This window comes from Balaenoptera acutorostrata, chromosome 3 (genome assembly GCF_949987535.1).
Source record: "Balaenoptera acutorostrata chromosome 3, mBalAcu1.1, whole genome shotgun sequence".
Taxonomy (NCBI): Eukaryota; Metazoa; Chordata; class Mammalia; order Artiodactyla; family Balaenopteridae; genus Balaenoptera; species Balaenoptera acutorostrata.
The window spans coordinates 81,261,534-81,289,215 of record NC_080066.1 but is presented as its reverse complement, the minus strand read 5'-3'; the positions used below and the strand labels follow the sequence as shown (position 1 = coordinate 81,289,215).

Below are 27,682 nucleotides of genomic sequence, written 5' to 3'. Positions count from 1 at the left end.
GTAAAGTTGCCTGGGAGAACAGAAAAGGCACCGCCAAAACTACGCTGCACTTAAGTTTGGGAATCGTCTTTGTGAAGGCAAATGAGTAGGAAGGCTGTTCGCTCATACAAGCAAGGTCTAGAATCCAGACTATCAGCAAATTTGCCATTAGCAGACACTGAAGCTGAGCTCTAACTACTCTCTATCCTCATTAACATTCCCTGGTTCATAGGGAATGAGGCAAAAGCTCTCAAGTGTGTGTCTGAGTTGTATACATGATTGAAGGAGCTGTGTTTTGTGTTTATGGCCACGAAGAATGCTTGCTCTTTTGGCAACCATGTCACATGGAGTATAATCCTCTCAGTGTCAAATCCACCTTCACCCATGTCTTCCATATTAATCGAATAAGCTATCATCTGCTAACAAAGAAACAACCTGATGATGATAAATGCTTTGGAAAGCAACTTAATAGATCTCTTTCCTAATGGAAGAACAGTAGATGGTTTCACAAAAACAAAATATGGAAAAGTTTGAGGACTAGCATTAGATACAGCAAGCAGACGGACACAACAAACTAATTTATTGTTAATTATATCCAGTTTTAACAATTAGGTGTTTATTACCTTCAGTGACAACTCAGAACAAGAAGAACAAAGATCAATAAAATGAGACTCCCTGTAATGCCAAGGTCTTTTAAAGATGCACACAGATGAAAACTGATCAAGAACCTGTCTTAATTCCATTCTAAAAGCATATGATTTAACAACAGTGAATTAACTGTATCTTTATGCAAAATCTTAAGTAACCTACTAAAATTTTTGGTACAATATACCCATTTTTCACTGCAACGTGTTTCCAAACACCACAAAACAACAAAAAAACCCATGCCTTCTTCCAGGGTTTTACCTGACTAACTTGCGTTTCTCTTCTCTATCACTAGATGGCATCTGTGTGCCTGTAAGGAGAGTGATGACTCATCTAGCTACTAAGGCGAGAGCTATTCAGATATCAGCTGAAATTGATCAATGAGCAATTCAAAACAGGTATGCATGAACTAGGGCGACTGCTTTAGTTTCACCAATTAAAGATTTCATGAAATGCAAAGCTGTAAAAGGGAGAAGGGCTGCCTTGGATCAGCGTTTGTCATACACAGAAATATTTCACATTAACTTTAAAAACCCTGTGAGTAAGGTACTGTTTTCATCACCTGTCCCATACAGAGGAGGATGCTGAGACAAACAGAAGTAAGGTAACTTTCCCAATGACTCAGCTCTACTAAGAACCTAAGAGACGGTTTAGCACGAGGGTTAAGGGCTGAGATGTCAGACCCAGACTCCCTGGATTCCAATTCTAGCTTGGTCAATACTGTGTAACTTGGGAAGTTATTTTCTCTTCTTTACCTTGGTTAAGATCACCTGTAAGATGGGTACGATGATGATAAAGCATCTATCTCTTGAGGTGATGGGAGGATGATACAGATTGATTCACATAAAGTGCTTAAAGTAGTACCAGTGTATGATAATAACATCAATAATAATAATAACCTACCAGTAAAACTAATATACAGATAGAAATATCAGTAGTAATAATATAATTATTAGAAGCATCTCATAACTGCTAATCCCTCCTCCCTCTCGTGTAGAAGGGCAGGATGGTATAATGGTGAAAGGATAAACCCTGGACCCAGACTACTTGGGTTTGCATTGAGTTTCCTCTTCTATAAAATGGGGGATTAAATGAGTTTATATATATAAAATGCTCAGGGCTTCCCTGGTAGCACAGTGGTTAAGAATCCGCCTGCCAATGCAGGAGACACGGGTTTGAGCCCTGGTCCGGGAAGATCCCACATGCCGCGGAGCAACTAAGCCTGTGCGCCACAACTACTGAGCCTGTGCCCTAGAGCCTTCGAGCCACAGCTACTGAAGCCCACGTGCCTAGAGCCCGTGCTCCGCAACAAGAGAAGCCACCACAATGAGAACCCGCACACAGCAATGAAGACCCAATGCAGCCATAAATAAACAAATAAATAAATTTATTTTTTAAAAAAATGCTTAGAAGAATGTCTGGCACTGAGTAGGTGCTTTTTATTTTATTTTATTTTTTATTGTTGTTTTGTTTTGTTTTGTTTTTTGGCCGTACTGCACAGCATGTAGAATCTTAGTTCCCCGACCGGGGATCAAACCCATGTCCCCTGCATTGGAAGCATGGAGTCTTAATTGCTGGACTGCCAGGGAAGTCCCGAGTAGGTGCTTTTTAGTGCTGAATAAATAAATGTAGAGGAGGGGGCTGGTTTGAGAACTGGGGGATTTGGATTTTAATCTTGGATTTAGTAGCTGTGCGGCTGCAAAGGTGGTCTCCTGGAACTCAGTTTCCTCGTCTTTAAAATTAGGAAGTTGAAATATATTGGTTGCTCTCAAATTTGTTTATGTAATAGTGTACTAGGGGAGCTAAGACAAAGGTACAAAAAAGCACCATGCAAGACAGGAGTGACTGCTACAAAGAGATTTGTTGAAAGTCTAAGGGAATTCTAAAGAGGGAATGGTTACTAGTAGTTTGTGGGGGTGGGGAGGACTTCATGGAAGAAGTGCGTCTGAGCAGAATCTGGCCTTCTAGTAAGCGTGGGGAAGAAGAGATTGAGGTCATGGGAAGAGTATAAGCAAAGGCTCGGGGACAGGAACACATGGATCAGGGATGAGTGACAGGGAAGAGCTCAGGAAAGGGTGCATGACGAGTGAGGGTCACAAAGAAAAGTTGGGCTGGGGCTAGATTTCACAGGGCTTTGAGAGCCAGGCTAGGCATTGTGGATTTTATTACATATGCACAGAAAACAGGTGACTAAATGAGATGGTTGAGGGAAGGGATTAACGAGAAGAAAGAGTAAGAAAGCTCCCAAGTTCCAGCCTGGCTTGACTGACAGAAATGGAAGAGGATATGCTTGGTGGAGGCATTGACATGCCAAATCAGAGATGCCAGAGGAGCATTCAAATGGAGCTGACCAGCGGGCGACTAAAAGTGTCAGCTGGAGCCGGCAGTTAGGATGGAGAACCACATTCAGCGGTCATTTAAATGGAGGATGGGATGCCACGGGAGAGGAAAGACAGCAAGGACTAGAAACCTGGGGGCAAGAAGAGAAGTGGTCTTAAAGGGTCATGAGGAGAACAGGGAAGGTAAAATACCATGGAAACCAAGAGAAGGTCGGCTGACAATATCCAAAGCTGCAGAGAAGTCACCAAGGGTAAGAATGACATCTGGTTATCTAGGTCCTTTAACAGAATAAATTCATCAGGAAGGGGTGAGGTTAGGGGTAGCAGAAAACATGGAGTTAAGGAGCAAGGAAGTGGTGGGACATCGGAGGAAGAGCTATAAAGGGGAATGAAAATGCATTATCTTATGAACCAAAATGTTAACAGTGATATCTAGCTCTATACGGTCAAATTTTTAGTTACTTTGCTTCCTATATTTCTACCTGTTCTACAATAAATATGAATTGCTGTGGTAATAATAAAATGGTAAAGAATTGTTGGGAAAACGTATTATCTTTTTTTAAAATTAATTGATTAATTTCTTTATTTTGGCTGTGCTGGGTCTTCGTCATGGCGCGCGGGCTTCTCTAGTTGCAGCACACGTGCTTAGTTGTGGTATGTGGGATCTTAGTTCCCCGACCAGGAATCGAACCCGGGCCCCCTGCATTGGGAGCGTGGGTCTTAACCACTGGACTACCAGGGAAGTCCCTTGATTACTTAGATTTTTAATAAAGATTTCTTCTCCCCTTCAGCTACATTTAGCAGGGTCAAAATGAAGCACATTAGGAAACTGTAACTGGCAATAGAAGGCAAATCTTATCTCAGATTAGCATCTTTAGTTCTTAGAGAAGGAAGGAAGATTAGGTATTATTTTTCCACATCTTATAAATGGGGAAATTGAGGCACAGAAAAGCGTGGAGACTTGCTTTTGGTTGTGCAGCTGCAGTAATAATAAAATGGTAAAGAATTGCTGGGAAAATGTATTATCTTTTATATGCCAACAAACTAATATGTACTTATATGCATTACCTTAAATAATCCTTACAACTCTATAAAATAAGAATTATTATTTTAATTTTATAAAGATACTTCTATATAAGTAAACTAGCTTTCCTTCAAAAATTAACCATTTTTCTATATAAAATACCCAAAAATCTATTTCAAATCTCTTTGATTCTTTAGTACGATAGAAATAAGTTGGGCTGTAAGTTCACTTATTATATCTTCTACAACATAGAGTAGCTAGGTTTTTTAAAACTTGTTTTTGTTGTCCTTCAGCTTCAATTCTGTGCTTCTGGGCCTATGTGATAAAGCCAGGGGCCCTATAATCACTGATGTTTAAGAAGTCAGAGAGCAAAACATGTGAGAACATGTGTAAAATTAAGAGAATATATTCTAAAGAATGTCATCCTCTCCTACTGCATGGCTTTATGACTTAAACCCTATTTTTTGGCCTGTTTCCGGATTTAGGTTATCTGTGAAGTAGGCCCTGAATAAGTGGGTGATACTAATGTACATTCAAAGTAATCAGTTACACAGTAGAACAAAAGCAGAATAATCAGAGATTTAACCATTAAGGAATAAAATTTACTTTAAGGAGAAAACATTTAAGAGTTCCAATCCTTTTGGATTTTGATCATTGTTCCATCCTTACACATCTTTATTTAAGGTACAAAAGGTAAAAACTAAAAGGCTCACTTTGTAGGAAGTTCCCCCACCATACCTTCACCCAAACACTATAAAGACCAAGTGTTCTCTGATTGGAGATGAACTCAGATGGTAAAAGAGACGGACATCAATTCAAACTTTATGGATTCTTTGCTATAATACTGACATTTTCATAAGTTTGGCTTCCTGAAAAATGCACAATAGAAAATTATTATTTATTTACAAAGTGTTTAGCTGTGGACCAATAATAACACTGGGGTCATGAAAACCAAGCCTTTGTTTCTTTTGGCTGCTGCTTGTTGGTGAAGCTCCAGAAGGCTTGAAAAGAGCCAGGCCAAAGTGGACAGTTCAGGGGTAGATAAAACTAAGAGAAAACCTGAGATCAGGACCATGAAAAAACTTTTACCTCACAGCAGTGAGTCCACCTCTGACATAATTTCTAACATTCAAATCTCATAAAGACTTAATGAGTTTTATTCCCCATCTTGTTATGGAAACTTCTCAGGTGATGGGAAAAATAATCCTCCTAGGACCAAAAGAAGGTAAAGTAATCACATCTACTTTGGGACAGTCCCCTGACACTTGTTCAATTTACAGACATGGAACATGCTAGAGTAGCTTAATAAAACATCTTAAGAGAACAAAAAGCATCACTTTAAAAATCACTGTGTGGGAATTCTCTGGTTGCCCAGTGGTTAGGGCTCCGCGCTTGCACTGCAGGGGGCACGGGTTCGATCCCTGGTAGGGGAACTAAGATCCCATATGCCGCGCCACCGCCAAACAAAAAACCCACTATGTACTACTTTAAATTACTTACTTAAACCACTGCTAAAGAAAAGCTTTGCTTATATTAGCAACAAAGTGTCACAATTAAGACAGCCTCAAAGCATTAAAAATAATCAAGTAAATTAGAATATATATGCAAAGGTAATCTAAAAGCAGCAATCTGAAAATGTGCTGCTATAAGGTCAACATAGGAGGTATGAACATTGTTAAAGAAGGAAATGCTCAGAAAAAGTGAGAAAGGTGGGCTTCCCTGGTGGCGCAGTGGTTGAGAATCTGCCTGCCAATGCAGGGGACACGGGTTCGAGCCCTGGTCTGGGAAGATCCCACATGCCGCGGAGCAACTAGGCCCGTGAGCCACAACTACTGAGCCTGCACGTCTGGAGCCTGTGCTCCGCAACAAGAGAGGCCACAATAGTGAGAGGCCCGCGCACCGCGATGAAGAGTGGCCCCCACTTGCCACAACTAGAGAAAGCCCTTGCACAGAAATGAAGACCCAACACAGCCAAAAATAAATAAATAAATAATAAAAATAAAGCAATTCCTTTTTAAAAAAAAAAAAGTGAGAAAGGTGACATTCTGCGGGATGAAACCTAGTGTCTGGCCAAATGTCCATTTTTAGTTTAATCTTTTGTGCTACAGGGTTTTGTGTGAGCCTTTTCGGCCCATTGTTTCCCTGCAGTTTGACGGGAGAGCTCCTTGGTCTGGCTAGCCAGGGCGACTGCACTGCCCCCAAGCCTGTCCTTCCAATACAATACCCCATGTAATTATTCAGAGAAGAGGCCAGCAGTATGGACCACTGTGACACCTGGGTCACGGCCTCTGACATAGAATCTGGGGCCAGACCAAGTCTGGTCCAGCAGCAGAGGAGCAGGAAAAATGCTAAGGGGGATGGGTGGGAAAGGAAAGCTGAGTGAAATGCTCTATTTTAAAATGCTATGTGTAAGCACAGTAACAAAAACACAAATCACATTTGAACGATGTGATTTGGCTTCAAGTTACTGAAATGCTGTAAGACTAGTGTTTCTCCTCTCTCTAAACCATGTTGCGATTAGGAGACCAAGTCTCTTCTAAGAGGGATTTCCTTGTCTTGTATTATCAGACTTATGTTAGAATGGAAAAAGTTCATGATGGTTGAAATAATGCCTTACATAAATGCGCTAGTATGCTGATTTAAAAAGAGGTTTTTTAGCTAAAAGAGTGTAAATTTTACTGTTAAGCCTAGATTAAAAATTCATTCTCCTTTTGTTCATAAACTGAACTTCTGCAAGGGACTGTTAATCATAAACATAATTCACTTTGCATTAAAAATTTAAAGAAAGTATTTTTTTTAATGATCACCATGCCAAAATGTTATAAATGTATTCTGTGGTAATCCAGAATATTTATCTGAGTGTAAAACAGAATGGCAGATGGAATGGGCAATCCCCCACTCTCCCAGCTTTCCCTCTGTGTTCTGTAGAACAGCTCTCTATGGAAGCTGATGGTAGAGTATTTGTCTAAACCTGAAAAGACTCAGTCCCTTTTGTCCTGCATCCCTGAAGGGCCCTAAGACAAATAACACCTCTCACTCCCAGTAAAAACATCCCCTCTCCTACTGAGTTTAGGATAATTTGGAAGAAAGTTCTTTGTATGTGACATTTGAGATTAGTTTCCTACCAAAATAAGTATATCCTATTGTTAATCTCTAATTTAAAAACCTTCCCCAAAAGACTGGGATTGTTTTGTAAAATCCAGAAGCATAAGGCTTTCCCAATTATACTGTGTTCACGAATATTGTGATCATGTTATTTCTTTTTTGATCATGTGATTTCATTTTATACATCTATTAGGCTTTCAAGACTTTTTAAAAAATCTATTTTTTATTTTTGACAAATGTATTACTTCAGGTTATCTGGATAAGAAATATTTGGGGTTGAAGATTTCTACTTGAACGTTGCCATGAATGAATCTGATTTTCATCCAAACACTGAAAAACAAATCTAAAAGTGATAATGGAGGCTCCAAGAAACACAGTTTTTGATCTTTTATGTTCTTTTCTTATGGCATTCCTTTCCCTTTGGGAATCCCTGTGGAAGAAAGGTACTTCCATGGTCTAATTTTGTAAGATGAGTGAGCAATGCCACTGAGTCTCTCCTACCACACCATCAATGGAATTATGCCCATGGTTGATAGCCCCTGTGGGTTGGGGAAGAGAAAAAGAATGAAGACTCCAAAAGAGCAGGGGCTTAACTGTCTCAAAATTGGTAACAGCTTTATGTGAAGCGTACTGATAAGGCTGGTCCACATATATGTTCCTAAATAATTTAGAAGTGAATAAAATAGAGCGATTGCTGATTATAAGAATTTTTAACACACAAAAAGTGTTAGAATGGCGGGGTGCATTTTAAAAGGCTGTAAAATTTACAAAGGAAGTTTACTTAAAGTCGTTACGTAAGAAAATGAAATAAGTTCCTTTGATTATGTTGATATTTCTATCAAGAGCAATTCTTACCCTAAAAGCATACAAAGTACTTGACTTGCGCTACTATACTTGGCTTAGCATTTGTTTAACTAGCTGCTCTGTCTGCCAACACACAGACACTGTCTGTTTGACATACATCATTGCCTTACAAACAATATTTTTGTAGACTGACAGAGAGAGCCTATTCATGACAACCAAACTTCCCCTGAAGCCATGAAATAAATTTCCTTCCAGGACTAACATTTCTCCCTTTCACTGTCATGGGCTCGCCATGCCATTTTGACCTTTCTGTGAGGCAACATGAAAATACCATCTATCATCTCCTGAACCACAGTGACTTGGTTGGAGGTGCACCGTTTCATGGCAAAAACATCTGTGGTCTGATAACCATTCCTCCAAATCTCAGCCCTCGGCAGTTAAAAGCATGCTTACAAGATGGGAGAGAAGCAGGTAGACAGCTTGAAACCAGTCTTAAATTTCTTCTCAAGTAGGAAATGCAAGCTGGTAAAATATCAGCTTCATCAATCATAGTGATAAAACATGATTGCGTTGTTTATTTATGCCTCCTTTAGAACTCACAAAAAGCACTATATTACAGCAATTTATTTAAACGTTGCTGAATGTACCACTTCAAAATTGATTTTAATGTTAGCAGATAAGAGAATTCTGGGAGTTTGATACAAGCAGGTGCAGGTCATTACCATGTTAATTGGCTATAAACAGTCCACTCAAATTCTATATAAACCTTAAATCTTTCAGGTACTGAAAGACACTGAAGATGTCTGGGGGTGCTTGGAAGTTATTCAGTATATCTTTAAATAGTTTTCAACACATATGATAGAGAATCTGAAGCAATCTGAGCATATGAAGTTAAACTAAAAACATTTTCTGAGAAATAAAATATTCAACAGAAGACCTAAGGTTTCTTATATTCAATCTGAAATATATTATTATAAGGGAATTCCCTGGTGGTCCAGTGGTTAGGACTCGGCGCTTACACTGCTGTGGCCTGGGTTCAATCCCTGGTTGGGGAACTAAGATCCCGCAAGCCGCAGCCAAAAAAAAGAAATATATTATTATAAACACCAGTTTATAAACGTTCCAAGGACAGAAGAAATATTTAGTTGTTTAAGGAAATAATTTCAGTTTTTAGTTCCTCAAGTGAGCTTTAATTGGAAGGGTTACTGGATAGTATGAATAAGAAACTGATTTTCTGTATTTTTTTTCTCAGTAGGTAAAATTATATTACAATGTATGCCAATTGATATAACTCTTAAATATCCCACACATCTCCAGAAAATTGTTTTATATAATCAATTGTTATTTCAGAAGTGCTGTCGTTTTAACCATGTGCATAATCATTGTAAAACCATTCCTAACTTGGAGGAACTAATTAAACACACAGCACAGAGCATTTTTAACCTTTTAAATTATTTTTTAAACACTTTGATATAGTTTCCTTATTTCTTATTCTCTTATCTGTATGTGCATGTGTTCAAGTGTACATATACACACCACTTTTTCTTTTGTTGAATTATCAGTACACTTCACACCGAAATACTTGGACATGTTTCCCCCCTGAGAACAAGGTGAAACATATATAACCTATATAACCACAATACCATTATTACATCCAATAAATTTAACAATGACACAATTTTATCTGAAACGTAATCTATTTTTAAATTTCCCACCAATAATGTCCTTTATATTCCCCACCCCCGCCCATATTCCTGAATCCAATTGAGGGTCACACACTGCTTCTTCATCTAGAATTGCTCCCTGTCCTTTTCCTATCTTTTGTGACAATGACAATGACATCTTTAAAGAATCCAGTCCAGATGTTTTATAGACTATCTCACATCTGGATTTATCTAATTGTTTCCTCATTGTTAGATCCAGACTAAATGTTTTTGGCAAGAATATTACACAGGTTAGACTATGACTTTAATATAGGGTTTTTTTATTAAGGGAAATATAACTTAAAATACACATTTTTTGTAACTGCAAATTTGTTATATTTCTTGTTGAAGAGCAACTATCATAGTTTCAAAAGCTTTCCTAACTCCAGAATAGTGTTTTCTTAGTGGCCAATTTTATCTCTATATTTATCCATATGAATGTTTGTATTCAACTCTTGCCTGACAAGACAATGAAAAGTACCAACTTGTTTTTAGGGTTCTTATAAGATTTCTAGAAATATCTGGGACTTTGTACATAAATAATGCAAATGCAGGTTTGTTTCCTTAATTCTCAATGACTCACACTGGAAAGCCAATTTGTAATATACACAGCCTGGGAATAGAGTAAACCAAGAAATCAGGGCCATAAAGTGTGCAATTCAGTTAACATGGGACAGAGAATTAATATGATTAAAACAATCACTGTAATTTCTCAGAGTGGATACGTGCATGGAAAAAAGGGCCTTTTAAAAAGAGTGTTTCAAATATAGTTTCTATAGTTTTGTAGGGTCAGAATTAAGGCCCATCTGCCATGATTTTTCTTCTGAGACAAAAGGCCATTTTATGAAAAGAGTGGGAGTGTATTCAAGAAAGGGAAGCCATACTAAAAATCATCATACTTGGTCATCCAGATGGACAAAGGTGAAAGTTCAAAAAAATTATTTTAGTTGTTTCCTCCATTAGTATCTCTACGTCATCCAAAACGCTGTAACTTGTTAAATGATCCTAGAAACTACAGGAATCTTCTTCCCTTATTAAAGCTTAAGTCATTGTCAAGCATAATATAGTTTTCAATACAGATTCACAGAGACTCTCCAACAATGTGAGCATGTGTTTTTTTTTTTCGGAGGTACTGTATTTTGGGAATTTAGTTAGTATATTAAAATCTCCTAATATTTAAAATATCCTGTTCCCTGCAGCTACCAGTGTTTGTGGTTTGCTTTGGCTGCAAGGAAGCTCTCATAGCTAAATTTACAGGAATTTCTAGCAACTGTACAGTATCTTACGGCATGCAACAAAGAAGTCGTTATCCTGGTTTCACTGACTCTTTCAATCTTGATTTGTCTTTGCTCCAATTTCTTCATCTAAGTATAGTCAATTAAAATATACTTTACTGTTTTTTCTCATTATGATCAAACACGTTTGTTACAGAAAATTTATGTAACTCGGGCCAAAAGAAATAAAAATAAAATATCCTAAAACCAGCACCCAGAGATAAGCACTGTGAACATTAGTTTGTATGTTTTTTTCATTCCCTTTCCTATCCATATGCACCCATACTCAGTATATTTCGTATTTCATAACCTGCTTTTTTCAGTTAATATCCTATGGACAACTATTCCTATTATTAAATATTCTAAAACATTTCTTCTAATGTCTACATTTATTCAAATTGTATGGATGTACCAAGTTTACTTCATTAAACCTCTGTAGCTGAACGTTTAGGTTTTCTCCAGCTTTTCACAATTATAACTGACCCCATACACTACAGTGAACATGCACTACTGTGCATGTTCATAATACTTTCTTATGACAGGTTCTATTAATAGAGTTGCTGGGTAAAAGAGTGTATATTATTCCACCCCCTGTTGGTGTTGCCTAATTATCCCTAGAAAAGCTGTGTATCAATCTACACTCCCACTATTAATATGAGTGTTCTTTAATCCCCAACACTTACTAACACTGGGCCTTATATCACCTATTTCTTTATTTTGTTGAATTTTGTGTTTCTGTATTGAGTTACTCCAAATCTTTCTTAGAAGGAAGCAGGAGGTATATAAATTTGAAATAATGACTAGCTAGATACATTTACAAAATCTACCAGGGAAGATGTATAAGCTGTAATAATCAGGCACAATGTGGTGCCTACCATCTGCACAGGTTTCCTAAGTTATTGTTAACATCCTGGCATGCTGAGAAAGCTAAGATGCCATTTTTACCTTCAGCTGAAGCAACTGCTCTAGTTTCTATGATAAGGTAAGTGTCAATGGAGTCACCTATCTTGGCCAATTCAAGAAGCCTCCACTTACATAGGACAGCCTATGTTCTGGGATGTTATGCAAAGTCTTTGAAGAGTTCAAACATCTCAAAATGGAAGAGAAAAGTACAATTTCAATGAACTGTCAGGATTATGTTATCACAGCAGCTTATCCAAATGAACTGATAAATCAAGTTGTTTAGATAGGAAAATATACCAGTATTTAGCCTGCTTTGATGATTAGTCTATGACTATGTTTATGTCATGCCTCCTTTAAGTCTTTCATTGTTCCATTAAGGTCCTTCACCTAGTTAACTTCTATTATCCTTTAGATCTCAATTCATCATCAGTATCTCAGGGAAACCTAACCCAACGCCCACTTGCAAACTATATGGTGTCCCCTATAACTTATCACTCCCTATGCTTTTCCATCGCAGCACTTACAAAAGCTTGCAATTACAATTTATATGGTGATTTGATTAACGTCTGTTTCATCCTCTAGATTGTAACGTTTCATAACTGTGGTAGTTAGTTAGAAATAACCAATCATCTATTTTAGAAGAGTGGTCTCCACATTTTTTTCATTTTACCCCCCATTAGTAACTTTTTTCTAGCAAGCATACTTATAACATATATACATGTGTGACTGTCCTATTATGTACATTGTGAAATAAACATACAAAAATATTTTTAAAGGCTAAGATAAAAAATACTTTCCTACAGTAATGCTTGTCTTGTAGCTAGCTCCCCTCCACCTCATGGTGTGTATAATTAGTACAAAGCTTAACATTTCATTTGCATTAACTAAGTTTTTTTAAGAACAAGCTTAAAACAGAAACAAAACAAAACCCGCAAGTATAATTACTGCTATGCAGCAAATGTTTTTTTTCTATCCACCCTGAAGTTTCTTTCATGTGCTAATGTGGTATTTAACAAACCTCCTCTCCTTTAACTTAGATCTTTAAAGACCTCACACATCTAAAGATTCTTTACATTCACCAGAAACTTCCAGAGTGGTCTGAGGGTTGACATGCAGTATGATTAATGGATAGTACTGATTTAATTTCCTAAAACAAGAGTCTTCCCTTCTGTAAGGAAAACTATTGTTTGCAATTCATGTCAAGCATTTTACCATGCTTACAGATTCTTATTTTTAAATAAGAAGGCAAAGCTTATTGAAATTTTTCCTTCACTTATAAAATTACCACTGAAAAAGTTCTGGCCTAGAAAACAATCAAGAGCTGATCAATAACTATGAGCGTCTTCCTAATACCAAAGAAACATGGCTTTTATTTGTTACCATTTTAATGAGGTTTTATTAGCACATGTAGAAAGGAAGCAGAAAATATAACAGAAGATAAATTGAATAAATAAACTTCAAAGTGTAAATACAAAGTGCTATAGAGACTACTGGGATATTTTAGGAGCTAGATATATAAGGTTAAAGATTCAGGATAAAAGTATTAGTTAAATAATTATTAAATAGATATGAACATCATTAGATAGTAAATTATTAAAGTTTCTTCAAAGATCTTAATTTGGTGTCATTTGCAATGAAGTTAAAAATTCTTCTGTGGGGTAGGGATGGATTGGGAGTTTGGGATTAGCAGATGCAAACTATTATATACAGGATGGATAAACAACAAGGTCCTACTCTATAGCACAGGGAACTATATTCAATATCCTATGATAAATCATAATGGAAAAGAATATGAAAAAGAATGTACACATATGTATAACTGAATCACTTTGCTGTACAGCAGAAATTAACACAACATTGTGTGTCAACTATACTTGAATGAAATAAATTTAAAAAAATACTTTTCCTGGAGACAAACAGCGGGACTAATTTTGTTCTCATATACATTTTATATTTGATACCCGAAGAAAAATTTGACTACTTAACACACAAAGAGAGAAACAATTGGCAATTCCCATTCTCACTCATATTTCAATAGCGCCTGTTTCTGGTTTTTTTTGTAAGTTTTCTGTTGTTTTGCTTTCCCTAAAGAAAAGATATTTCAAGTGGAAATTTACTTTGAGGGAGCCAGCAGGAAGGGATATTTGCTGAGAGTGAAGGAAGCAGTGAAGGACACTTTGCCTCTGGCATCCCCAACTCTTTAACTACTCTAACATCAGACCCCAAACTTAAGTGACCTCAGACTCAAAAGTGGAAACACATCACAATTGGTATTTCACTTTATAGACTGGTAAAAAAAAACACTGCCACTTGAAATAATGGAACTTCCTTATCCTGCTTATTTTCCCCATCTCCACAGGGGCCTTACTTTATTTAGGGTTCTTTTCAGTCAGGCATGAGAAGTGAGGCTCCACAAGTACTGTAAATCTTTACCCCAGCACCAAAGGTCAAAGGGTTATCTGTGCTATGTAGTTTTAGAGTAGATGATTTTCTTTATTCTTTTCTTTCTTTCTTTCTCCTTTTTTTTTTAAAGAAAACAAAACATATGCATATGAAACACAGCAAGCTAATTTAGGTACTAAAAGATTCCTCTTCTATAGATGAACTGCTTTCTCAAGAAAACTACTAAATATCAACTTTTCAGGCATTTTACAAAGGGAAACCAGATGCAACCAGTTTCCCTCCCCACCACCATTGTCTCCTAGAAAACTTGCCACACAGCTGCTAAAGCAGTAAAACAACTTCAAACCCACAAAAGTGATGACCATTTAGGCAAATACATCAATTTCATTCTTGAAAAAAAAAAAAACAACTTTGCTTTATCCTTTAAAAAAAAAAAAAGAGTAGGTTTTTTTGTTCACAAATTATACCTCATTTACTAACAAGACAAATGTTTTTCAGAGCTTTTCACGTTTTAGAGCATTTTGAAAGGTAATGACTATTCAAGACTAAGAATATACAAGTCCAGGAAAAACTATCAAAATTCTTTTCCCAATTATGTTTTTGGCTATGATATGGAAAGTTGAACCTTAATATCTTTTTAAAGATGGAGAAACATATTTAAGAAAACATAGGCATTTATTGTTGCCTTTCTTCTCTCTCACCAAAACAATCTTTTTAAAGTGGGAAGTAAAACTGTTGAGTGTAACATCCCATAGTGTGCCACTGATAACAATTCTGATACAGTACAATATACAGCACAAGAATAAAAGGCATTTATTCTTTCAGGAGACACTGTCATTTTAATGCTTTTTGCAATCCTCTGAATTTAAGAGGCAGAAATGCAAATTTTAACAGTACTGCTATTACATTCAACTGAGTTACAAAAAAAAAAGCTACAGAAAGGCTTTCATAGACTGAAGAGGGCAAAATATCTTCTGTGATCTGCTACAAGATACAATCTGGAATTTGCCAACTATATTTCTCCCATAATATAGCAGCAATGGTTTGTCTAATCCCTTTTGCTTCTTCCTTAATCAAAATTCCTCTATCTTTTGCGGCAAGTAAAAGAAACTGATAAATGTTTAGAATTGCACCAAATTAAGAATATAAATATGACCTCATCTATATGGAAAGAATTTCAGTTTCCTAAGGTCTATGAAGATGATTTAAAAAAAAAAGATAGCACTGAAAGTGACAACTCAGAAAATGAGAATGTTCAAAATTTCACATAGTAAGAGAAATTTCAATGAGATTTGTTGGATGTGCCCCACTTTCCTGAAAATGACCTAATGTCTTTCATTTTACAATTATGCTGACAATCGTTTCTTCTGCTCAAATCTTTGCAGCTAAGACAGAAAGATGCTGGGTCCCTTGCAGCAGGACAGCATCAGTGTGTAGGCTTAACTCCAAACTGCACACCAATGATTCACCATTTCAGATCTTCTGAAATTGAAACCATATACTAAGCTGCTAGAGACATCTCCACCAGAACACCAACCTTTCCAACTCAACATGGTCAAAACTGAACTTAATATCTCCCACTTTTCCAAACCTGGTCTTAACTCCTAAAGCTCTACTCCAATTAAAGTATTGTCCACCCAGAGCTCTCGAGAACTGGTCCAACTTCTTCCTCACCTAATCATATTTACAAACAGCTAATAGTTACTGAGCACTTACTATGTACCAGTGCACCTTGTTGAGGGTTCTGCATGTACTAGCACACTTAATCCTCAACATCCTGGACATTGTGCAAATTGAGGTTCCTGGAGGTGCAGTAACTTGACCAAGATCAAGTGTGTGGAGAGCTAGAATTCAAAGCCTGGCCATCTTATCTCAAAACCCTCAGTCTTCTATTTTAAATTTTAAAACTGACATTTTGGGGGTGTATGGTTCTATTTAACACATGCACAGATTTGTGTAACCACCACCACAATCAGGAAACAGAACAATTCCATCATATCAAGGAACTGCTGGTGCTGCCCCTCTGTAGTTAAATCCTACTCCCACCCCAATCCATGGCAATCACTCATCTGTTCTCCATCCCTATAGTTTTGACTTCTCAAGAATGTCACATAAATGGGGACTTCCCTGGTGGTCCAGTGGGTAAGACTCCACGCTCCCAATGCAGGGGACCTGGGTTTGATCCCTGGTCAGGGAACTAGATCCCACATGCCTCAACTAAGAGTTCAAATGACACAACTAAAAGATCCCACATGCCTCAACTAAAGATCCCGCATACCACCATGAAGGTCGAAGATCTCACATGCAGTAACTAAGACCTGGTGCAGCCAAATAAATAAATATTAAAAAAAAATTGAGACCAGCCTCTTTCACTCAGCATAATGCCAATATTCATCAACAAACTATCGCAAGTAGCCATATAGTTCATTGCTTTTTATTGCTGAGGAGTAATTCAATGGTATGGGTATATCACAGTTTGTTTATCCACTCACCCACTGAAGGACAACTGTGGTTTCCTGCTGGGGGGACTGTGAATTGAGCTATACATTTTATGTATAGGTTTTTGTGTGAACATCAGTTCTCATTTTTCTACAGTAAACACGTAGGATGAGATTGCTGGGTCACATGGCACAGGCATGTTTAACTTCATAAGACAGCACTGAACCGTCTTCTAGAGTGGCTGTACCATTTTGCATTCCTACAATAATGCATAAGAGTTCCAGGTGTTCTGTATCCATGTCAGCACTTGTTACTGGCAGTTTTGACATTTAAAAAAATTTTAGTCATTCCAATACGTATGTAGTGGTATCTTATTGTAGTTAAAAAATTTTAATTTGCATTTTGGTAATGGCTAATGATGTTGAGCATCTTTTCATAGACCCCTTAGGTGTAATCCCTATATATGAAGGTCTCCCACTAGGCCCACATGTAATCGGTCAAGTTCTAAGCGTGAAAAACTTCACACCTGCCTTCTCTCCAATGAACTACTGTCTTAGCTTATACTTATTATTTTAGATTATTTCAACAACCATTTTATTGATTTCCTGTCTTCAGTAGCCCCCTCCCTCCCTGGCTCACGCTCACTGCATTCTCTAAACCTATCCTCTACAATATGGTTACCAGTTATCTGTCTGAACAAGCCATGTCATTTTCTTACTTAAAAACTTGATGGCTCTGCACTACTAACAAGATAAGACAAAGACTAACTGATTTATCAAGGTACACAGGGTCCTTAAAACATGGGACCTAGTTAACTCTATGGTTTTAGCTTCCGTAACTCCTACCCATAGCAACCCATGTTTTAGCCATAGCAAACCAATGAGGTTACCTCTTTTAACCTTTTTGTTTCTGTACATTTTAAGCTCCTATGATTGGAATGATTTTCCTCCATTTCTCTACTGGGCAATTTTTTAGCATACAGTAAAATTAGTCATTTATCCTCTGTGCTTTCAGAGTAGTCTGACTACACCTCAATTTTGTCTATCAGCACATTTTCCTATGAACACTGATAGGTCCTCCAGGCTGAACTTAAACACTTTGGAGGCAAGCATGCCATTTTACATTCAGGTTCCTTGTGCCCAATCCAGGGCCTGGTGAGTATGTGCATTCAATCAATATACGCTAATTTTTAAATTTTAAAAATAATGGCGAACACATACATAGGAACTTCTGAGAAAAATGTGTATTGTATCAACCCTAAAATTAGAAATTCTGCATTTCTAATTGGCACTATCTTCTAGGCAATGTCTTCATGAGGAGTTAGGAGAAGAAATCACAGAAGTCAAAACTGCATGTTGTGGGGATGGTTTCAATTTTGCAATTAATTTGCTGGTAATTAATTTACACTAATTTAAGGGTAACTGCAGCCCATTATCAGTAATTTCTAAATGGAGCGCAACTGATCTGCAAGGCCAAAGAGCTTCTGTGTTATAAGCCTTCTAGTAGGGCCCAAGAGACCAGCCCCAGGAAAGCATAGGAGTCTCTTTATCTGAGGCCTACTGAGTTCCATAAAACACTGTACTCACTGTACTCACACAGTGCTAATGAGGGCTTTACAAACAGTGCTGTAGCTCTCAGAGCCCATCGTGAAGCTCAATAATAGCAGCTGAGTGGGTTGAAAAATATTCTCCTTTCGAGTGACTACTAAACGCTCCTGGCTTCATGCTGTCGATTCAAAGAACGGTTCGTGTTATAGGTTTATGGAATCCATGGCTATGTTTATTTCTTTGATCATTTAAAAACATAAAATTTAATTAATTTGGCACTATCACAGTTACCTAAAATGAGATGACCAAATTAAGAGTAATTAGGTTTTCTCAGGGGATAGAATATCTTATTAGATATATGACTGGATGCCTCCTGAGAGTTTACTCAACCAAAATGAAGAATAAATTAAAACACTTTAACTAACACAGTTATAGAACTGGCTTAAAGGGAGGCACAAGCCAAAGGTCCAAATACCTTTCCCTTATATGTTAAAATGGTAGGGTTTTTTTTTTTTCCAGATATGGGATCAATATTACCTAACACTCTGTAAATGATTTTTGAAGAGGGTCTGCACAGTGAAATTTCCAAATTTGCTGATCTGGTGGATATTATATTATACAATGATTATAATCCCCAAAAGTTGAGTATATAGCAATTTAAAACAAGAGAATAAGCTGTTTTCTAAAGGAATTTTAATTTACCATTTGTGTACATGGAAACTGCCATGTACAGTAGGGACTACAGCAAACTTGGAGTATAGACTTTTGTAACATGTCTGAACCAGAAAGTAAAAAGAAAGTTCACAAAACCTCTTTCAGGGAGGAAGCAGTTCTGAGCTGCTTTTGTGTCTCATTTCTCTATATTATGTTCTACACACTGCAACAGAAAGATATTTCTAAACATAAATCTAATCAGGCCACTCGCTTGCTTAAAATCATTTAATGGCTTCACACTGCCCTTAGGACAAAGCCCAAATTCCCTCACGTGCCTTACCAGGTGCTGGCCTCTTGCAGGCCTCTCCAATTTCACTCTGGTCATAGTAACACTTAGTTCCTCCAGAACATGGTCTCCCTCACCGCCTGGCCATCCCACATAAATTTCAGCATTCCCTGAGTATTTCCTGGGTTCTGCCATTCCCTCTTTGTAGAGGCAGATTTACCCTGAAGCTATGAAGCTTAACTTTCAGAGCCCTTGACCTGCATGGGGTCTATTAAAGACACTGTACTACAGTGTATTTTTATATTATTTCAACTTATTTTATTATATATTATTTTATTTTATCAGGCTCCACATAACCTGTATCTGCCCCTGCCCCTTTGCCGGGCTAATGCTAATCTTCCTTTAGATCTCAACATAAATGTTATTTCTTCTTGAAAGCCATCCCCATTTTAGCCCTAAAATAGGTCAGAGGCTCCTGCCAAGTGTCGTAACAGCAATCTGACATCTACTATCAAGGAGTTCATCACACCTTATTTTAATTGCTTATTTAATTATCATTCTTCCTCCTAAGTTCCCCAAATGCTATGATCATGCTTACATTAAATATGGCTGTGTTCTAATGTAGGGACTACCACATAGTGAGTTTGGTAAATGAGTATCAGTGGCAAACAGAATATAGAAACGAAGGGCCCAAACGAGAAGATTATACCTGAAAGCCTGTGATTCATCCACTCCTTGGATGTTTGGGAAGAAATGTACTGACTGAATGATGATACTCATGAAAGGCCATGTTTTTCTCCATGTGTAAGCTGAGAAGTATGGGGAAGTGTGACTAGAAACAAGATAAGCAGTAAGAAGTGCAGTAAACATGGACTAAAGAAAGGTTTAGTAGTAACAATAATTAAAAACTATAATTGGCCTGACAATTAAGAGAGTCAGAAATATGGGAACCTAGAAGGCACAATAACAAATTTCTGAAAGATTTCCAACAAGAATAACAAACTAGAGCTAAGAGTTATTAAGTTATAAAGAATTAACATTGGCTATTTAGGAAGAATATCACTAGGTCATCTAGACCAGTGTTTCCACTTTTATGTGCATACTAGTCACCTAGTAATTATATTAAAATGGAGACTCTGATTCAGTAGGTCTGGGGAAGGGACAGGGGGAGCCTGAAATTCAGCATTTAAATAAAATTCTAGATTATGCTGCTGAGCCTTGGGACCACACTTTAAAGAGCAAGGACTATAAAGTCTACATCTGGAATTGGCAAACCATGGTAATATGGTCTACTGTCTTTGGGTTACCTGCCAACTAAAAATGGTTTTTTATATTTTTGAGTGGTCAGAAAAAATTTTAAGCAATATTTTGTGACACGTCCAAATTATATGAAACTCAAATTTTAGTCTCCATAAATACAGTAAGGCTTTTTACTGGCACACAACCAACACCCATGCATTTATGAATTTTCTATGCTGCTCTGTGCTACAGTGGCAGTGGAAGAGACCATATGGCCCACTGTATTAGTCTGCTTAGGCTGCCATGACAAAACACCATAGACTGGATGGCTTAAACAACAGAAATTAACTTCTCACAGTTCTGGAGACTGGGAAGTCCAAGATCAAGGTCTGGCAGGAGTCCGTTTCTGGTAAGAGCTCTCTTCCTGGCTTGTAGACAGTCACCTTCTCCTTGCCTCATATGGTGGAGAGAGAGCTCTGGTATTTCTTCCTCTTCTTCTAAGGGCACCAGCCCTATTGGATTAGGGTCCCACCCTTATGACCTCATTTAACATTTGTCACTCTCTCAAAGGCTCTATCTTCAAATACAGTCACATTAGGGGTTAGGACTTCACCATATGAATTTAGTGGGAACATAAACATTCAGTTCATAAAGCCCACAAAGCCTAAAATATTTACTCTCTGGCTCATTACAGAAAAAATTTGCCTGGCCCTGGTCTAGACCCTTGTTTCTCAAAGTGAGCAGAAATGCAAAAATCTCAGGCTTCACCCAGACCTACTAAATTTTAACAAGGTCCCTGGGTAAATTCAAACACATATTAAAGCTCAAGAAGTAGTGGTTTCCATATCTAATTGATCATGATAAGTTATATGGGAAAAAAATTTTTTTAAATACAGATTTTCAGACTCTACACTGGGAAGAGAACTATGTTATTGTAAAAACAACTACAAAAAAAAAAAAAAAACAACTACAACAGCTAACATTTTTTGAGGACTTACAATGCAATGTTAACCCTTATGTGTATTATGTCATTAAATCGTCCTAACATTCTAAAACAGCTATTATTATTATTATCCCTATTTAAAAGATTAGGCAAACAATGAGGATTTAATTTGTTAATAAGCTGTGGAGCTTGTAAGTTAAACCTAGGCAGCAGACATGAAGCTTAGTCAACTGATGTTTTTCTTTTAACTGTCAGTGCCACGTGCCTCCCATAATAAAGCATTGTAGATGACGCACCATGGGAATGACTGACACCACTTGGGGTCACAAGAGGATTCCCGGAAGAGTTAAGACTTAAAAGCTGAGCAAGATTTTTTCCAGAGAGAAGAGATAGGTCTCTAATTTTGTCCAGAGAGCATCAAAAATATTTTAAAATGGAAGATTACCTTTCATCCTAGAAAAAGAATTTAAGGAAAGATAAACAGATGATTAACTGTAACTTTTGTATAGTTCTTACAGTTTCATCAACCTGCAAACATTCTGTCTTTAACTAGAGGTAGTTGCAAATTGGCAAATGAAAATCTTTTTTATTGTCTTAATGTAGCAGTACGTTTTTAGTAATGGGATTTTTTAGAAGTGGATGCTCCATTTCTTTTGAGGTATTGGGTTTTTGAGTATTTTTTTTTTAATTTTAAGTATTAAGGTTCTAAAATGTGATTTGAATATCAATCATATTTGGCATTGTTGGATACTGCAGAGAAGGGAATTTTCAAAAATTTTTACTCTCTTGATAAATTAGGAATAAATAGTTCAGTATTCCCTAAAGTCTGTGTTTAAGTTTCAGCATGTTTTGTCTTGATAAAAGATTAAACACAACATAATAACTTAAAAGATATTTAACAGTGAAGGAAGTGAAATACAGTACTTTTCAAATGTTCCCTTTGTTATGTTATAATAATTTGTACTCACAGTCGATTTTATGGCCTACATAGTAGGTGGTTTCCAAAATCATTTCTTTAAGAAGTCTACTGACTTCAGTTAAATGAACTTATTTTGTAATTATTTGAAAAGAATGAAAGAATGCAATCAGATACTGCTCAGAGCAACTATTTCTACTAAGAGTAAAAATTAACTGTGGTAAAGCACAGGAAGAACTGAAGAGAGGCAAAAAATGTGAGGTTATGTCCCCAAAGATCTTTCCTGTGGTAAATGACAGCAATAATGTTAATGGCATTTTTACACCAAGCCTAAAAATGGTCTGTTAAATAAATGCACAGTGATCTCACAGAAACCAGTGCTGCTTTATGAAGTCAAAGCTAATCTGGACAGAATGCTTAATGACATTTATGTTGTCGACTATACATTACTTCAGCATGGAAGACTCCTGGCATCTATAATGACATTTAAGCTGGTAGTCAGTATCAAAGCACCAGATTATCTGAAATGAATTTATAGGCTAAGTCAGTATGGAACTATACACTTGAAATTATTCACAATTAGGAAGATTTTGTTATAAAATATAGTGTATTTTTTACTCCATCTTATGTGAAATTTGCAGACCAACCACATTATAAGGATTTTCACCTGTAGCATGTTTCCAAAGATTTTCTGAGTGTTATCTAAGGCTTCCTTGTGTGTGAGGGGTGAGGGAAGACAGTCTCTGAAAAGACTTTAGCTTGCTTTAAAACGTGACTTCCATATTTCGTAAACTGAGTGATTCTAATTCTCTTCGAGACAAAATCGCTATTATAGTAAGGTTCACAATGATCCCTCTCTGCTCAAAGTGGTCTCGAAGTGGTCTCCTTTATGCCACAAAATCTTGTTCTGCCTCGACTAAAGGAAAGCTTACAACTGCCTCCAGCTATATCAGTTTGGCTCACCAGTGCTAGTTCTCTGTTTTCTTTCTTGAGATACGTAGCCACACAACCAAATCCTATTCTACTACAGTGAAAGATAACACCCAGAAATCTGACTTAATTTTACCATGCTTCTATACAAACTGGCTAAGGGACTCTAAAATTACATCATTAACCAGGGACTGTTTCTTCAAAAATTACATCATTAACCAGGGACTGTTTCTTCAAAAATTACATCATTAACCAGGGACTGTTTCTTCAGACTCCTACTCCCAGCAGAAACTGGGAGTTATAACTTTAGATTTCTCAAAAAAAGATCTGAGTTTTGAAGGTGTGATTTTAAATATTTTGGATCTTCACAACTGGTGCTAAATAGAATGATCATTAATCATGCTCGCTGTGAAATTTAATAGCACAAATTCATTGACAAAAAAGAAGCTAAAGATTATCTAACATCAGTGTCCTAAATGCTAAACAACAGCACTATCTAAATAATCCCCCCTTTTCACTCTATTCTACACAGACAAAACAATTAAGAACAGTTTCTGACAATCAGCTTATGAAAACAGTCCTCTTGCAATTAGAAACTCTAACTTCAGAATTTGCAGCCAAATTCTGAAATAAACAGACCGAAAAAGGAGGAACAAATGATTTCAATCAGTCTATTATCAGGGAACACAAGTGTGCTATTAATTTTGCTTCAGTTTATTGTGTGATGAATGAAACAAACATTTAAAAATTCTATTTAAAACTGAACTAAACACTGAAAGTGCCAAGGAAAAAAAACTAAGTGAAAATCATTACTACGAAGATGCAAAATCTTGAAGAAAACCGCAAACCACAATTTAGAACAAATCACATAAACATTGAATCACAAGCCTAGTGCTTTTTATCCAACTCCCCCAAAGTAAACCACTTCCAATAAAATCAAACTGTATATATTAAAATCATTAAACTAAAACAAACGAGCAACGTCAAAAATACTTCCACTGCTCTGCCAATATTTATATTATACTAATAAAGACACAAGAACCTTTTTTAGCCACTTTAAAAAACAAAACATTCTACATCTCAGGGAATAGAGCTTTGAGGGTTTACAGTAAAATGTTCTAAAATAACTTTCATTACTAAGTACAATTAAATTTAGTTAATCAGAAATTTGGGAGAAAATTGGACAAGTGATTCAACTTAATCTTTTGGTTTAATCCTTGTTTTTAGCAGTGGTCACATCTGTTACTTTTTTTTAATCCAGTGCTATAATGCCTTACTTAAAAAAGAATTTAAAATGCTTGTTAAATGAATTGAAATGTATGAGCTCATTCACCTATTTCTTTCTTTCAGAAACAAAGAACTGTAGGTATTACTAAGGAGACTGTGTCCCAATAACATACTTTTTCATTGAAAACTTCATTACCTGAAGTGGAAACGAAAAGGGCATCAGAAAGGGGATTGGTATGAAAATGAAATTTTGAGACATCAGCTTCCTACTCAAATTGACACTGAATCAGCAAACAAAAGCATTTAAATTTCATTTCCAAGCCCACTTAGTAAATCTAGTTCCGGTTAGAGTCTCTTTAATGTGCAAAAGCTCAGTAAAAGCAAGTATTCACCATGTAAGACACAGATAGGGTTCCCTTAACCTACTGCCCTCTAGACACATCACACTCTGTTAAACAGGCAGCTACCGCCAGATGCTCTCGCTAAAAATGGTCACAGATGGTCAGTTGTCCAGTTAATAGAACATACTGCTCTCCCAACAGCCAAAAGTAAGACGGAGGAGTGAGGGCTGTTAACACTTGCCTGCTTAGTGGGTTAAACCCATTCGCCTGCTGTAAGCTTGACTAGGCCCCAAGAGTGACTTTCTAGAAAAGGAAGATGAGACCCTAGGGCTCTTAAGATTAGAAGGCATCTTAAAGGTGATCTAGTCAACAGCTGCACAGTGCTTCAATTCACACAACTGCATCCCTGCCAGTCAGCCGATCCAGCCCTGGACACGGCAACTCCAGGGGTATGGAACGGGCCGTCTAACAAGAAAGCCCTACGGCTGTGAGAGAGTACTCTGCAACCCTGCACTGCAATTACTCCAGCCACTCAGTCTGACTCCAGTCAGGAGACACGCGGCTATTTTAACAGACGGGGTATACTGACTATAACAAAATCATTTCCTACTTTTATGCACTATGAGATGATTTTAAATCCTTTGCAAATGGCACATGCAAAGGATTTTATGACATAAAAACACAGGCAGTGAATATATGCGATTTATTTTTAAAGCATAGGAAGAAATAAAGGTATATAGGATGGAAAGCTATTATTCAGAGATTACAAAAAATTTCAACAAAAATCAATGGATCGTCTTCATATATATATGCCATCTGTAGAAAAATTTTACATTTTAAAGAATTGTTTTTAATTGGCTAAGTTTCAATAAAATGTTTCTCTAAACTTTTCACAAGCACAGGAGTCTTTTGTTTTTTTCTAGTAAATTATTCACCTGTTTAGAATAAGCTACCTATATGTTCAATAAGACTTGTCTAACAATCTACTGTTTTGTTATCTTCAATGTATGTATACTTCCTTATCAGTGAAGAAATTGGAGGTACTGAGTTTGATGTATGATTTTTCATCAAAAATTGTCTCAAATCCTGTTTCTTACTTGATACTGACTAAAATTTTCTTGATTAAATGACATGCATGTGGAAAGGGAGGGCACCCTGAGAAGGCATGGCTAGAAATAAATGCTGCTGAATGGCTGACAGTAGGTTGGGCTAACGTCATCTGAGTATCAATGGCTTAAGGAAGGTCACCCTGGAACATATGTAACTTCTCCTCGTCCTTTATAAAGCTGTGTGACAGGGATCAACTGTGAAACTTAACCTAATGCAGATTCAATTAAAATCCAACACAACAAGATTACAAGCAAAACGGCACCTGAAAAATTATGGCAAAGAACTGGAAGATGGGGTTCTGTGTCCCTGGGTCTGAAAACAGATTCCCACCACTGCTTCTTACTGCACAGGGATTTGGGTCTAATGCTGTTCTCACAGCTTGTGCCGTGAGGCCAGGGAAAAAAAATGAAGCAGTCCCCTGTGGGACCACTGTGCCTCTTCCCTTCCTGCACTCCAAAGGGCAGTCTGTTACAGGGAAAGCCAGAGTGCTTGTAAATTTCCATTATGTGCAGAAGGTGTGATAACAACCCAGTAGGAATTTAGTTGATGCTGCTTTGTGCTTAAGGGTAAAAATCTACTCACAAGCAACAAACAGCTAAGTGTGCATTCTACACCTTGAGTATGTTTACACTCACGCATTTACTGTAGTTATAAGTGTCTTTACTGTCTACTAAACATGTTTTCATCATGAAATCCTTTCACTGTGCAAAGATAGGATGAATAGGGAATAAACGTGTCTTTCAGAATTCTGATGAACCCAAACACAAAATTAAGTGCTTTTTCTTTAGTGTTTCTGGGTTAGAACTACATAAAGTAAATATTTACAGTTACATGGGTCATATGTAAGAGCATTATTTTGTACATAATTTACATACCTTTTACACATGCAAAATAATACACCTACCTGGCACTCTCAGGCAATTTCTAAGTTAAACTTAAATTATTGTGTATTATCTGATCATTTGGTGATATTCCTAATTTTACATTTCTATTCTACATCCACCACACAGTCACAAGACTTGATCAGGCTCTCACTCCACCAGAAGTGAACTTTAGAAAGAAAATCGATGCCCAAAGGTGGGGAGAAGATAGAAAGATTACCTGGTTATCTGACATTGTACCGATTCACTCACAATGGTGAGTCAAGGACCATTCACCGACTTAAGCAGTAGAATATGCACAATGATGTAGCAGGGTCAATTCTTTTCTTTTTACCATTAAGTCATTACTTCTGCCTTATATCCTATAACTTTTTTCCCAATTGGTCAGGGAGGAAGGAAACAAGGAAAAACACAGTACAGGTTCACTCACCTAAACCACTGAGAGTATAGAGAAGGTCACTGGTAGCTAAGAAAATGGGTCCATTCTCCTGCTGCCCTTCTTCTTTGTAGTACAGCTTGTAGCCCTGAATGGTTGCTGTGTCCTCAGCATCCTGTTGCCACTTTACAGAAATGGTGGTACAATTCAGAGGCTCCAAATGTAACTCTGGAGACTTAGGGGCTAGAAAAATTCACCAGATGTATAAGAAACTCATAATGCACATGAAAACAGGAGAGTATATAGCTCTCTCTGTTTTAAACCAACAGTTGCATAAAAATTCAATTCCAACAATTTTACTTTACCTTAATATTAAAAATTCCACAATGATATTAAATTTTGAGACAGAATTAAAAATATAAAATACTACCTAAAAAACTAAGGTATATAAATAAGAACAAAATTACATGTGCTTTTTAAGTTTTTTCAAAGAAGCAATATGTGTTTCCTAATTTTGACCATCCAATATTCCCCTGTGATAGAACAGGCATTATTATTAATCAATTAACAAGAAAAAGCCCAGTCATGTTACATTCCACATTAGTAAAAGAGGA

General features: G+C 36.9%; 1 protein-coding gene and 1 non-coding gene across 7 annotated transcripts in view; one reads left to right on the top strand and one right to left on the bottom strand.

The window, feature by feature from the left end:
- The window catches only part of PRTG (protogenin), a 132,786-nt gene that overhangs the window by 35,986 nt on the left and 69,118 nt on the right, over positions 1 to 27,682 (bottom strand). For all 6 annotated transcript variants that reach the window (XR_009007580.1, XM_057543425.1, XM_057543424.1 and 3 more), the window contains one exon: positions 27,123 to 27,311. Coding sequence is in view for 5 of the 6 variants with exons in the window: in XM_057543425.1 (XP_057399408.1) it covers positions 27,123 to 27,311 (189 nt within the window). In the remaining variant the exon portion in view is untranslated. The remainder of the gene's footprint in view (positions 1 to 27,122; positions 27,312 to 27,682) is intronic.
- Positions 8,880 to 8,951, top strand: TRNAV-UAC (transfer RNA valine (anticodon UAC)). Its single transcript has one exon. It is a non-coding gene; the product is annotated as a tRNA-Val (tRNA).